The 13,404-nt window shown below is 51.2% G+C and overlaps 1 protein-coding gene across 2 annotated transcripts in view; it reads left to right on the plus strand.

The window, feature by feature from the left end:
• POLR1A (RNA polymerase I subunit A) overlaps nucleotides 1-13,404 on the plus strand; it is a 111,319-nt gene that overhangs the window by 58,324 nt on the left and 39,591 nt on the right. For both annotated transcript variants that reach the window (XR_015249075.1, XM_025927126.2), the window contains exons 23-29: nucleotides 855-1,076; nucleotides 1,944-2,158; nucleotides 4,108-4,275; nucleotides 5,200-5,335; nucleotides 5,817-5,974; nucleotides 11,122-11,248; nucleotides 13,047-13,157. Coding sequence is in view for 1 of the 2 variants with exons in the window: in XM_025927126.2 (XP_025782911.2) it covers nucleotides 855-1,076; nucleotides 1,944-2,158; nucleotides 4,108-4,275; nucleotides 5,200-5,335; nucleotides 5,817-5,974; nucleotides 11,122-11,248; nucleotides 13,047-13,157 (1,137 nt within the window). In the remaining variant the exon portion in view is untranslated. The remainder of the gene's footprint in view (nucleotides 1-854; nucleotides 1,077-1,943; nucleotides 2,159-4,107; nucleotides 4,276-5,199; nucleotides 5,336-5,816; nucleotides 5,975-11,121; nucleotides 11,249-13,046; nucleotides 13,158-13,404) is intronic.

Below are 13,404 nucleotides of genomic sequence, written 5' to 3' on the forward strand. Positions count from 1 at the left end.
GTGGGCCTTGCACCCTGAGCTTTGCCATGCAGTGAGGTGGCTGTTGAAAAGCAGAGTGGGAAAAGGTTTACAAAGCACCGGTCGATGCCTTAAAACATTTGACATTTTCATAGCCCCTCAGGGGACTTTCATCACATGAGATAGCAGAAAGACACGTGTACCTCTGGAACAACAGCTACCATCTGGGGGCATTTGCCACGTGCTGGGCCCTAAGCTAAAGTGCACTGTGGGCAGCGTGTGCTTTTATCCTCACCACAACGTGGGGAAGTAGGTATTCTTGTCCATTTTACAGCCGAGACCAGGAGTATCGGAGCTGAAGTGACTAGCTGCTGTGTGGCAGGGCCAGTGTCTGGACCTAGGTGTGTCTGACACACAGGCTGGTGATCTTCATACCATGCCTTGCCACTCCCAAGAATGACCATCACCATTAACTGAGTAGTCACCTATTTTGCAGTCCGATACTGAAACCACTGGGACCTGCCCGTGGTCATGCAGCAGATGGCAGTGTTGAAGGTTGCACTCCGGTGCCAGCTCCTTTCTCTCCTGGTGCCTGTCCCACAGCTTTGGCTATCACTTTCTCTCCTCCTTTCTCCCTAGAAACTCCCCTGGGTTCTGCAGGGGCTCTGAACATGCTGGGATGCCCCCTGTTATCCCTGTAGCTCCTGAACCACCAGCTCCCAAGTCCAGGATACACAGTGAGGGCCCTGTTTAGCAGCAGGTGCTCAGCACCTATGAGAGGCATTGTGAAGCCTCCACACGTCTTGGGCCTGTGAAGTTGTATGACCTGGCCCTGTGTCATGCCCTTATCTCTTTGGTCTTATGTCTGTGGTTTGTTTGTTTGTCTGTTTGTTTAGGTGATAATGAAATCGAAGCATCTCCATGAAGTTTTATCCAGAGCAGATCCCCAAAAAGCTCTCCGCCACTTCAGAGCCATCAAAAAATGGCAAAGCAGGCATCCCAACACCATGTTGAGAAATGGTGCCTTCTTGAATTATTCACAGAAGATTCAGGCAGCCGTGAAAGCCTTGAACCTTGAGGGTGGGAACCAGAATGGCCGCAGCCCTGGGACTCACCAGGTGACTTGGGGGGGTGACTGTGTCCCCGGTGCCTGGAGCATATAGGCCTCAGGGATTGAAGAAATGGGTTGTTTTCTTAATAGAAGGTATAATCGTGTAATATGGCGTTCTTCACTGTTAGGAAACAAATGGCCCTCAAATAGGAACTGAAGGAGGGTACTCTTCACAAGGGTGTGGGCCGGATTTGGGGAAACCGATTGGGGCTGGTAACTTGGGTGCTCACCACCCCAGGTGGGCAGGAACAGGGAGAGTAGCCACCAGGAGTGGAGAGGGTAGCTGTGGGCAGTAGGAAGGCATGGCCTACTCAGAGGCCCCTTAGAGAGGGTGGGGGATAAATGCCCAGCATTGCTCTCCTCCCACATTCCCCTCTGCTGCTGGAGCCTCCCATTAGGCAAACACAGCTGGGAGCCAGGAGGCAGGGGAACACTTTTAAGCAGTTGCTGTGGGGTAGCTTTGGGGCATCAAGTGTGTGAAAGCCTGAAAGAGGGACAGCCGTGTCCTGGTTTGCCCTAGGATGGTCCTGGCTTTGCCTTTCAACCTAACATTATTAATGATAGTTCCCCATTCTACTCTAAAAAAATTCCGGTTTGGACAGTAACTTTCCTGGTCACCCTGCCTGTGTTCCAGTGAGCTGGGATGAAGACCTCGGAGAGTCATGGTTGGGCTCGTGCATGCCAGGATGGATTCTGTTTTATCCCTGTCCTAAATGTTGGGGTGGATTTCTCATTGTCGTCTGGTTCTGTCTCCTTCCCCTACTCTCATTTGGAGCCAGTGCCTTTGATCCTCCTTATCACACTGGATGTCCCAGGAAAGACAGGCCCATTCCTGGTTTCCCCCCACGTGGCTGAGGCCTTTCCTTCCTTTCAGATATTGAGAATGTGGGGTGAGTTAGATGAGCAGAGTCGAAGGAAATACCAGAAGAAGGCGGCTCCTTGTCCAGACCCCAGTCTGTCCGTCTGGCGCCCAGACATCTACTTTGCATCAGTGTCGGAAACATTTGAAAAAAAGGTGGATGACTATAGTCTCGAGTGGGCATCTCAAGCAGAGAAGAGTTATGAGAAATCAGAGCTTTCTCTTGACAGGTAATGGCATTGATTTGTCACAGGGCACGTGCAGAGGGAGAGTCTACGTCTCGGGCCCCTTCCTTACCTACTCTGGAAGGGAGGGCAGCCTCCTGAGTTCGAGCCTCCAGGAGGAGGGAGGGAAGTAAAATAGAAAGGACACCTTGCAGGCCCAGAGGGCTCCAAGACAGGCAAGGGCAAATAGCAGGAATGGACACCCCTGCCTGGCCCAGGACAGAGAAAAATGCTCTCCTGGGTGGAAGCTTGCAGAAATGACTCTCTCTTGAGTTTGGTGTGGTGGCCATGGCTAATTGAGAGTCAGGGAATCTGCTCGCCATTCAGCAGCTTCTAACTCTGACCCAAGGCAAATCATTCTCTGCCCTGTGACCCTATGGCTCAGCCTTTCATGGGGGGTTGGATCTGATTTACTCTAATACTCCTTTGAGCCTTGGATTCTGAAGTCTTAAGAAAGAAGGAGCATGTGCAGTCCTCAGCTTAGACTCGTTCACCATTAAATAAATAAATAGACAAACAAACCAACCCTGTGGTCTAGGCAGGTGGGAAGCTAGGCAGGTACCAGCACTGAGCCACATCAGGTTACAACATCAGAAGCACCCCCAGGGAGGCCTGCTGCAAGTTTGGTATTGGAGTGGTTGTCAGGGGATCCTTTGCACTCAGCTCGCCGAGCCCGGCCGGCAAAGCTGGAAGACCTCCAAGGTGTAGGCCCTGGCCCGGCTGCTCGGGGAGACTAGCCGAGTCCAGGAGTGGGCCTGCAGGCGGGAGTTGGGAATCGGTAAAGGCAAATGAGCAAAGGCAAATGCATGAGTGGAGGAACCAGAGGGGAGGAGCGGGGCTCTCTCTCTGCCCTTTAATGTGACTTCTCTAGTCAGGCCTCAGAGAGGCCCGGTCAGAATAAATTATGCTGGGTTACCACAGCTGCCGGCAGGGCTTTCCCTGAAAGAGTGAGACCCTGATGCCCTTGTCCCCTTCACCCTTCTCCCTGCAGCTCAGGACACTGGCTGTGTACCTTCAGAAGGACAGGCAGTGCCGTATTGGGAGTGGGGAGAGATGAACCCTGGAGGGGGAGGGGGGCATCATTTGGGTTTGTAGGACCAAGATGGGGAGGTGATTCCGCCTCAGTGGCATTCACAGGGGACCTGTTAGCAGGCAGCAAGCTCTGGGTGAATCTCTAAAGTTCTGGAGGTATTTGAAGGTTCTTTTCTGTCAGGAAGACTGATAGGTCCTCAGACCTCACTGGTTTGAAGTAACTGGGAGAGACGACATGGCGGGTTAGAGGGAAGTCTCACTTTTAAAAGGAACTTGCTTTGAAATGTAGCGTTACTGCTTTTTCTACATTCACGTGTACGTCCAGTTAGTCTTCCTGTGTCAAGCCCCTTCCTGGTTCCATGTGCTGGGGAAATACAATGTTCCTGTGACTGTTCTAAAAGGAAGAATGGTTAATACATCACAAAACTGTATAGCGTGCGCACTTCCCATGTGGCCTGGAGTCATTTGCACCGAATAAGATAGCAATCCCCCCCCTTCTTCCCCCACCCCATACACCCATAATAGTTCAGTGAACGCCTTCCTAGTTCATACAGGGGGAGGTGGGGAGAAAAGAATGGAAGGAAAATGTGAAGAGCGAGCTCAGAAATACTCACTGCTTTGGCGACTCACGGTAACTGGTGCAGAGTGGGAACTTGGTGTTCTCGGAGCAAACACGAATGGTCCGAGCATGGATGTCTAGCACTTCAGCCACCCAGCTGAGATCTGTACTGCATAATTTAGGACATCCCAGGGTCACTAGCAGGATTTGAAGGATTAGGAGGATCATTTGCCTAGGGAAAACAAGCCCAGAAAGAGGGAGAGCTAATACTCCATGCACCCTGGCTTTGGGTGGTGTTGACAGCTCCTAACAGACAGGTGGTGTCTGTGCTCCTAGCCGTGCCCCCCACTCTACCCCATTCCAGGCTGAGGACCCTGCTGCAGCTCAAGTGGCAGCGCTCACTATGTGATCCGGGTGAGGCCGTGGGCCTACTGGCTGCCCAGAGCATTGGGGAGCCCTCCACACAGATGACCCTGAACACTTTCCACTTTGCTGGCAGAGGCGAGATGAATGTCACTCTGGGCATTCCGAGGTATGGGGCTACATGGGTGCATAGCGTGGGATCTTTCCTAAGCCCACTCCTGGGGAGGAAGTCATTCAGTGGGGGGCGGGGCGGGGGGCGTCTTATCCAAAATGGCGATTAGAGTTGGACTTCCTGGGGCCCAACTGGTTTCTATGGTTGGATCAGTGCCCAAGCCTCTTGGAATCTCTCTTTGTCCCTCTGCCAACTCCTGTATCCGTGACCTGGGACACTTGTGAAGCTACACTTCTGGGGTCGGGACTCAGGAGCAGAGGTTGTTAACAAGCCACATGCACTTGGCTGCCTAACTCTGGGGGCACCAATCACCTAGAACGTAACCCACAGTGGCCCTTCCGGTACATGTACACATCTGTAGGGTAATGGCCACTGGACAAGAGGAAAGAGTGGGAGACTCACTTGCATTGAATGCCTGACCTTGCCACTTTTTAGCAGAGAGACTGGGGTTCCTCAACTTCCCTAACCTCAGGATTCTTGACCTGTGGAAGGGCGGAGGCCAGGGCCCACCATGCAGTTGGACCATGTGGGCTGACAACTCAGGGGCAAGGCCAGGAGCATCATGGTGCCTGCATCCAGTAGGAGCACTATAGGTGATAACTTTATCATCCTTGCATCTCTCATTTGTTCCATAAGCTCTTAGTAAGCACCCACTGTATGTAAGGCACAGGTGATAGGAAATAAGAATAATACTAGCCTGTCCTTGAGGAGTCCGTGCTCCTATGGAGAAAATTGATAGGAGGGTCACTTGCTGTCACTCACTGGGCCAGAGCTGGGACTTTCTGATCCAGCATACTTCCTTGCAATATCCCAAGGCTTCTCAGATCCCAGAAGAGCCGTAATATCTTGATACGAAAGGCCTCGCAAAAATAGGGAATCTGGGTACCTCTTACGATTACATGTGCCCATGCTCTGTGACAGGTTGAGGGAGATTCTCATGGTGGCCAGTGCCAACATCAAGACGCCCATGATGAGCGTGCCCGTGTTCAACACCAAGAAAGCACTGAAGAGAGTAAAAAGCCTGAAGAAGCAGCTCACCAGAGTGTGCTTAGGGGAGGTAATGGTCTCTTGGACCTGGCTAGGAGTGGGTGGAGGCATTTTCCTGCATCTTCCATCTCTGAAGAACAGATTTGCTGACCATCGAGACCCTGGGTTCAGACTCCCATGAATGAGGGAGAAGCTTTCTCTGCCAGGTGCTGAGCAGGGAGGGATGAACCAGTAAGCTTTAGAAGTAATCCATCAGTTTATAGCTTTTTCGCATGCCTTAAAAATAAAAATGCTTTCTGCGGTAACTTACTAGCCCCGCTGGAGTCCGCTCCCTGCAGCCTTGGGCCATCCTCTGGAGATGACCCACCAGCCGTGGGCACCTGTCCCCCGAGGATTCACACTGGCAGAACTCAGTGGGGTTCCTTTGGGGTTTGGGCCTGTGGTCCCTCCCCCTCTCCCCCTAAACCCTTGGATTTCCCAAAACCATGACTGTCATGCACAGTCCCCTGGGACTCAGGCAAGTTAGGTTCTCTCTGTCCCTCTGGTTCAAGGTGTTGGAGAAAATTGATGTCCAGGAATCCTTCTGTATCGGAGAAAAACGGGACAAGTTTCAGGTGTATCAGTTGCGGTTTCAGTTCCTGCCACGTGCACATTACCAGCAGGAGAAGTGCCTGAGACCTGAGGACATCCTGCACTTCATGGAAACGAGGTTAGCACTCAGGCCGCATTTGTTGTTTGACTTTGTCATTGCCCTTGAGTGCTCCAGGCTGTAGGACTCCTGGAGATTGGCTGCATTTCTCTAAATGGATCCTTCAAGGGCAGTGTTTGGGAAAACAGCAGGCCCTGTAGCCTAATTTGGAAACCTCACTGCTAATCTGGCCTGTGGGTGTGATTGCATTAACCACGCACCACTCCGTGAGAACTTGCCTTCTCTCTGGTTGATGAGTCTTGTCGTCTTGGGTTTGGAGGCTTTAAGACGTGGAAGTATAGGTACCGGAAGGAGGAGGGAGCCCCATCACAGGGTACCACTGTAAGGTCAGACTAGCACATGGTGTTGGTTTTTGACATGATGTTCCAGGCAGCATAATGTTGTTCCTAATACATTTCTAGTCTGTGTAATAATGAGCAGTATACTGATAGCATGCTGCTTTTAAACCCCAATTCTAAGCTGGGGTTACCTGCAACTTCTTACGAGAAATTCTGGTTCCCTTCTGGTAGGGAGAATGAACATTCTTTTTTTCTCAAGTGCAAGTTAGTGCTGGACACTTGAAAAGCACAGGCTACCACACTGAGTACCCAGGAGTAGGATGGTCGACACATTGGGGCTGGGGTAGGCCAGGAAGAGCCAGCGAAGCACTTTTGACTCACCAGCGGACCCTAGATCATGCCGTGCAAACTCAAATGGTTGCAGGGCCCAGCAGGAAACAGGCCAGTGAAGAAGGCCGGGAGGTCTCTGGCAGGCTGGAGAGTACAGAACCTGCCTCAGGACAGGCATGTGGGCCACAGTGGCCCAATCTCCTAATTAAAAAAAACAAAAAGCCTCTTTCCCTGCTTTTTTTCTGTCTTTGGCTGTTTAGTTGCTTGTTGATGCTTTTATAAATAAGCCTCTTAGTTTTTAAATATCAGCAACTAATTCATACATTTTCAAAAGCTTGGTGACGCCCAAATAGATCCCATCTGTCAGCAGGATTTGGTCACAGACCACCAACCACTGCCTCTAATCTAGACCAGTTCTCAGATCTTCCTGGAGCCTCCCCAAAATGGAGAATCAATGGGGCAGAGTGGAAGCAGAGTTCACTGCTTTCAGTCATCCCACCAACCTTTACTGAGCAACGCCCACACTGGATGTAGTGTGGCCAGGAGAGAGCGGCTGTTCTGCCACTGGCCCTCTTCTCTCTGACCTGAAGATGTGAGCTGGCCTCAGGCCAGCCCTCTAAACATGTGGTGTTCAGGACAGTGGGTATCGTGATAGATGGGCTTGGATGTGAAGTCATCCCCTTGGAAAGGGGCCACCACTGGGCAAATCCTGACCCAATCTACATGAGCCCGGATGAAATTGTTGCAATTTACATGAGCCCGGGTGAAGTTGTCACAATTTACATGAGCCCAAGTGAAGTTGTCGCTGTCTGGGCCTTGGGGAATACGTGCATCACCATCCACATGGGTGGAGAAGGTTCCTTTTACCAGGCAGACCCAGTGCTCTCAAGACTCTGGGCCATGTCACAAGAGACGTGTCTCCAGCCTGTTGGCTCATTAATTAACAGGGAGGAACAGAACTCCCAAGTGCGCCGCATGTTTGTGCTGGCCAGGCAGCCCTTTTCTGAGAAATGGGAATTAGGATCACATGGCCTCTTGAGACTTGTCAAGAGCAGGCGAAGCTGGATAGTGTGCCCTGTTTCTATTCACCTAGGGCTTTGCCTGCTGAGCAGGTAGGTCAGCATGAGGCATGTACCAGGCTGTGCTTAGAGTTCTTTCTACTTCTGTTATCTTGGAGAATTGAAAAATTCATCGCCTTTAAACAATTTTTTTCTTGATGAGGGCCAGCCCTGGCTTCTTACCAGCAGCCAAGTACTTTTTCAGCTCCTAGTTTGTATTTTGCTTGTGCACTTGAAAAGCTGTGATAAACAAAGCCATGTGCAGTAGCTCTTGGTGGAGCTACTCTGACTCGAGCACATCGGGCCAAAAATAAGAGAAGGAGCAATGTGTGAACTGGGGTGTGCTTTGGACAGTGCTTGACAGGCTTGGGCAGCGTAGCAAGCACAATGAGACCTCTTACGGACCAGGAGGCAACGGGAGTGTGTGCTCTCAAAGAGTGACACCCCCGCCCCTGCAGGAAACCTTTCTCCTTCCTTTCTCCCTTCCCTCCCCTACCTCCTCCACCTCTGTTTCTCTCTCTTCTCCCCTACCCTCCCTCCCATCCCATCTCTTCTCCCAACTATTAGCTCATGAGACTATTTGATAATAGATTGGAGAAGAGAAAGAGACACAGAGGCATTTGTCTAGATGGCAGTGTGTATGCATTGAAGGTTCTGTAAATATTTTTACTGACACCTGTCACTTTGGATGTTTGTATAAGCTATCTGGGCGGTCGGCCGGGGGCGGTGAAGTCACAAGAGCACCAAGCCTGGAGTCGGGTGGAAGTTCTGGCCTCCTGTCCCCAGCCATGAAACGACCAAGCTAGAGTGTGCAATTACAGCTTCTGGGAGTCAGACTTTGCAAGCAGCAGGTGGCGGAGCAGTTGCCAGGCACTCCTGGAAACAGCCAAGGGTCATATTCTCTGTTTGCAATTATTTATGTGGGATGGGCGGTGTCTCTGCAGCCTACCCATCCTGTTCCCTTTTGGTTGCCACATTCTGACAAATAGCAAAACTTTCACAGGACAGTCATTGTGCGCCTTCAGTTCCCTAGCTCGTGGCAAAATCACAGAGGGGCAAACTTGTTTGTGCCCACAGGAGAACTCTGTCCTACTGGTAACATGTCTACCACTTGTCAGGGTGCATTCAGCTTTCTCAATTTCTCACCTGTTCTCCCGCAGTCTTGTTCACTGGAAGAGGCAGTTTAGGCAGAAAGGATGCCCAGCAAGGGGGGATTAAGGAAGGTCTCCGTGGGGACTTTCATCTGCACTTAGACCCAGCCTTGAGGGGTGGATGCAACTCCAGCAGGTAGCAAAGGGGTTGGAGAAATTGCTGGCAGAGCGAGCCCAGAGGATGCACCGGGGGGGGGGGGGGGGGCAGATGGGTAGTTGGGGTTGGGGCCAATTATGGAGGACTGGAGGGAGGAGCCTCGGAGGGGCGACATGGCTGCAAAGCCACTGGTCTAGAGAGTCTGAGGAGTCAGAGCAGCAGCCCCGAAGCAGCGGGAGGCGACGAGCAGTGGTCATAGCGCTTTCCACACCCCCATCCCATCTCGTTTCCTCTCCTCTCTGCAGTGGGCTCAGGTCATAGCGCTTTCCACACCCCCATCCCATCTTGTTTCCTCTCCTCTCTGCAGTGGGCTCAGGTCGCAGCGGACATGCAGACGAGATCAAGGCCTTCCTCCTGGGTCTCTGGCTGGATCCAGATTTGAACCAGAGCCTGGCATTCCAGAAACTTCTCTTTTGCCCCCTCTTCTCAGTTAGATTGTATCTTCTCAAGTCAAGCCTGGCCTTCCCTCATCAGGCCCTGGTCCCCATCCCCAGCACCTGGCAACCAGGTTCTTCCCTGGATTGGTGGGTGAGGAGCCTTTTTTCTGCCAAGGGCAGAAACCTCAGCAAAACCATAAACTTTAAAAAGTTAAAAAAAAAAAAAAAATGAGGAGGGAGAACAATAGTCTTTTGCTCTTAATAAGAAAAATAGTAAAGGGGCACCTGGGTGACTCAGTCGGTTAAGCGTCCAACTTCAGCTCAGGTCATGATCTCACGGTTTGTGAGTTCGAGCCCCACATCAGGCTGTGTGCTGACAGCTCGGAACCTGGAGCCTGCTTCGGGTTGTGTCTCCCTCTCTCTGTTCCTCCCCTGCTCTCTCTCTCTCTCTCTCTCTCTCTCTCTCTCTCTCTCAAAAATAAAGATTAAAAAAAAAAGTTAAAAAAAAAAAGAAGAATAGTAAATATTTGCCTGCTTCTTAAGACCCCACTCCTGTATTTTCACCCTTGCTTTGCTCCCAGGGCACATGATACGCACATTATAGGTGCTGAGACAGTACAGGATGCTGGCTGGCTGGCTGAGGGACCTGATCCTTAATATAATTAAAAGCAGTCCATTTTGGCATGCTGTTCTGGCCTGAAGAGGAAGAAAGGCAAGAAGGAGATAATGTGAAAAAAGAAGAGCAGGGTTGGGGGAGGGAGGGGTGCAGGGAGGCAGGGCAAGGCCTTAAGGAAGCTTAAAAATAGAAAACTCAGGAGGAAGAGGCAAAGGGCCAAGAAAGGCCCCCAGGCTCTGCTTCAAGTTGGTTCTTTTAAATTGGTCTGGTTCCAACTTGTCGACATGATTTATTGCCACAAAGTAAGTTATCAGTGCCTTTAAAACTCTGATGAACTCTTGCACATCTTAGCTCTTCCATCAAATTGTTGGGGCTCATACCCCAAGGAGACAGGAGCTGTCAGGCCTGTGCTGCACCACTTTCTGGAGATGCTGCAGGGGCAGGCAGGGGATGGTCCTAGTCCTGGCTGGACTCCCCTCCTGCTGGAGAGTCTGCTGTCCCTTTCAGACTCTGGCCACAGCAGCGCTAACAACTTTGACTTACGGAACACCCACTCTGCCAGGCCTCATGACAGTTATTGGACAGGGGGTTGTTTCTAATCCTTAAAACAAGACTGCACGATGCATATTCATACCCACATTTTACAGATAAGGGAGTTAAGGCTCCAGAGACTGTCATGCTTAAAGTCACGCACCTGAGGAGTGGCAGGACATGTGTGCAGACCAGGCCTGGTGGGCTGTGGAGCAGTGCTCTGTCTGTGCCCTTTAGAAACCACAAGAAGGGGGCGCCTGGGTGGCGCAGTCGATTAAGCGTCCGACTTCAGCCAGGTCACGATCTCGCGGTCCGTGAGTTCGAGCCCCACGTCGGGCTCTGGGCTGATGGCTCAGAGCCTGGAGCCTGTTTCCGATTCTGTGTCTCCCTGTCTCTCTGCCCCTCCCCCGTTCATGCTCTGTCTCTCTGTCCCAAAAATAAATAAACGTTGAAAAAAAAAATTAAAAAAAAAAAAAAAAGAAACCGCAAGAGGGGGATAGGAGATGCTGTATCTCTGTCTCATGTGTAAATCCCCGATGCCCCCTTAGATGGCTGTGAGATCCTTGGGCAGAACATCCTACACCCGCAAGGAGGGGAGAGTAGAGATGCTCGTATTGAATGGGGCTGTGTGGCTTTCTTCTCATTTTAGATTCTTTAAAATTCTGATGGAATCCATCAGAAAGAAGAACAATAAAGCCTCAGCTTTCAGAAGCGTAAACACTCGGAGAGCTACCCAGCGGGATCTAGACAACACTGGGGACTCAGAGAGGAACCGGGTGAGTGAGTCCCCCAGGGGCCCCTCTAGGACCAGCACAGGGAGGGTCCCAGGCTGAGAAGCCCATAGGGTGGCTGTTGGCTTAGTCTTCTCCCCTGAAAAAGCTCTGGGGTTGTTTTCAGCACTCCTCAAGCCCCTTCCTGGATTTGGCCCATATCTCCCTGTACCTCTCCATTTACCTGCTGTGCCGATAGGGTCACGGGGGTGCTGCCAGACAGCAGGTCTGGCTGGCACTGGGTGAAGGCACATGGTCATCTATCTGTCTCCTCTCAAGGACCACTCTGTGAGTGGTTTTTATCCTGAGGACAGGCTGAAAGTATTGGTACCTGCTGGGCTTTGGAATTCTTTTTCTGGTTTCATGTTGCTCTGCCTTTGACTTCCCTGGGCCAGATGAACTGAGGCCCACAGAGCACTGGCAGGAATTAGAAGAGGCGTTTTGAAGCAGGAAAGTTGGGCTGCTGTAATAAAAAAAGGAAGGAGTCAGGGAAAAGCTACTAGGGGCAAAATAGTCCAGGAATGGTGACAACCTCCTCTGCAAGGAGACCCAGGGGTAGTGTGGGGACAGGTCCCCTACTGTCATCTGAGCCAACAGCAGCTTGTAGGGCTATATAGCAATAGCGGTGTCAATGCAGCCAACCTGTGGGGGCGCTGGCGGCAGAGGGTCGCAGTGAAGACTTAGTACGGCCTTAAGGTAGACCAGAGAGAATGCTAGGTCTCTGGCCCGGGAAGTCTACCAGTTGGCTAACTCAAGCACAGATGGGTATAGGTGGTCTTTGAAAGGTTACTCCGTTTATCCTTAAGTCACCCAGAAGAAGACTATAAGAAACTAGGAGCCGGGGCGCCTGGGTGGCGCAGTCGGTTAAGCGTCCGACTTCAGCCAGGTCACGATCTCGCGGTCCGGGAGTTCGAGCCCCGCATCGGGCTCTGGGCTGATGGCTCAGAGCCTGGAGCCTGTTTCCGATTCTGTGTCTCCCTCTCTCTCTGCCCCTCCCCCGTTCATGCTCTGTCTCTCTCTGTCCCAAAAATAAATAAACGTTGAAAAAAAAAATTTTTTAAAAAAAGAAACTAGGAGCCAAGGTCAGTAGAGAAAGGTGTAAATGTTTGGTTTTTAAAATGCTTAATAGCCCACCAAGATAATCCTTTCTCTTCATCTCCATCTAGAACAAAAATATTTGGAACAATATTTTATACCATTTTCTTTTAATGACTTGGAAAGCCTGGTCCCTTTTCTGAAATTTTTTCTTTCTTTTTTTTTTTTTTAATTTTTTTTTTTAATGTTTTTATTTATTTTTGAGAGAGAGAGAGAGAGAGAGAGAGAGAGCATACAGGGAAAGGGCAGAGAAGGAGACACAGAATCTGAAGCAGGCTCCAAGCTCTGAGCTGTCAGCACAGAGCCCGACGGGCCTGAACTCACAAACCACGAGATCATGACCTGAGCTGAAGTCAGAAGCTCAACTGACTGAGCCACCCAGGCGCCCCCCTTTTCTGAAATTTTTTTAAATGCAAGGTTTTGCAGGTGGTACATGTGACAATGAAGCTTGAAGAGAAGGAGACAGGGAGTGCAGGGCTGTCCCAGAGCAGGGACTGGATGGACAGGGTGGCCAGGTGGAAGGGTAGGTAGGTAGATGGGTGGTTGGGAGGGTGCCAGGTGGAGGTATAATGAATGGATGCATAGATAGGCAGGTGGGTGGCTGGGTGGGTGAGTGAGCTGAAAAGGAGGATGGGTGGGTAGATAGATGGATTCACCAAGCACTCGGTTTTGGAGCCAGTCTTTTTTCCTCCTTGTCCCCAAACCACAGGGAGAACAGGAGGGTGATGAGGAAGAGGAGGGGCACATTGTGGATGCTGAAGCCGAGGAGGGAGACGCTGATGCCTCTGATACCAAGCGCAAGAAGAAACAAGAGGAGGAGGTGAGGGGACTGGCCAAGGTGAAGGGGCTATGGTCACATCCGTCCTGTGTCACACCTGCAGGATTATTGCTCACCACATATGGCCACACCTTTGCTATCCTGCTGGAACCCATTAGGAACCCTGGGACAAGTCTGGCCTGCCCAGCACACTTGTCGATGAAGAAGATGAAGTTCACAGGGCAGGATTGGGCAGAGGCCATCCCAGGACTGTCCTTCGGCTCTGGATGGAATCAGATTCAGGGACCCA

This window comes from Puma concolor, chromosome A3 (assembly GCF_028749965.1).
Source record: "Puma concolor isolate L17-30 chromosome A3, mPumCon1.1.hap2, whole genome shotgun sequence".
In the NCBI taxonomy this organism is placed as follows: domain Eukaryota; kingdom Metazoa; phylum Chordata; class Mammalia; order Carnivora; family Felidae; genus Puma; species Puma concolor.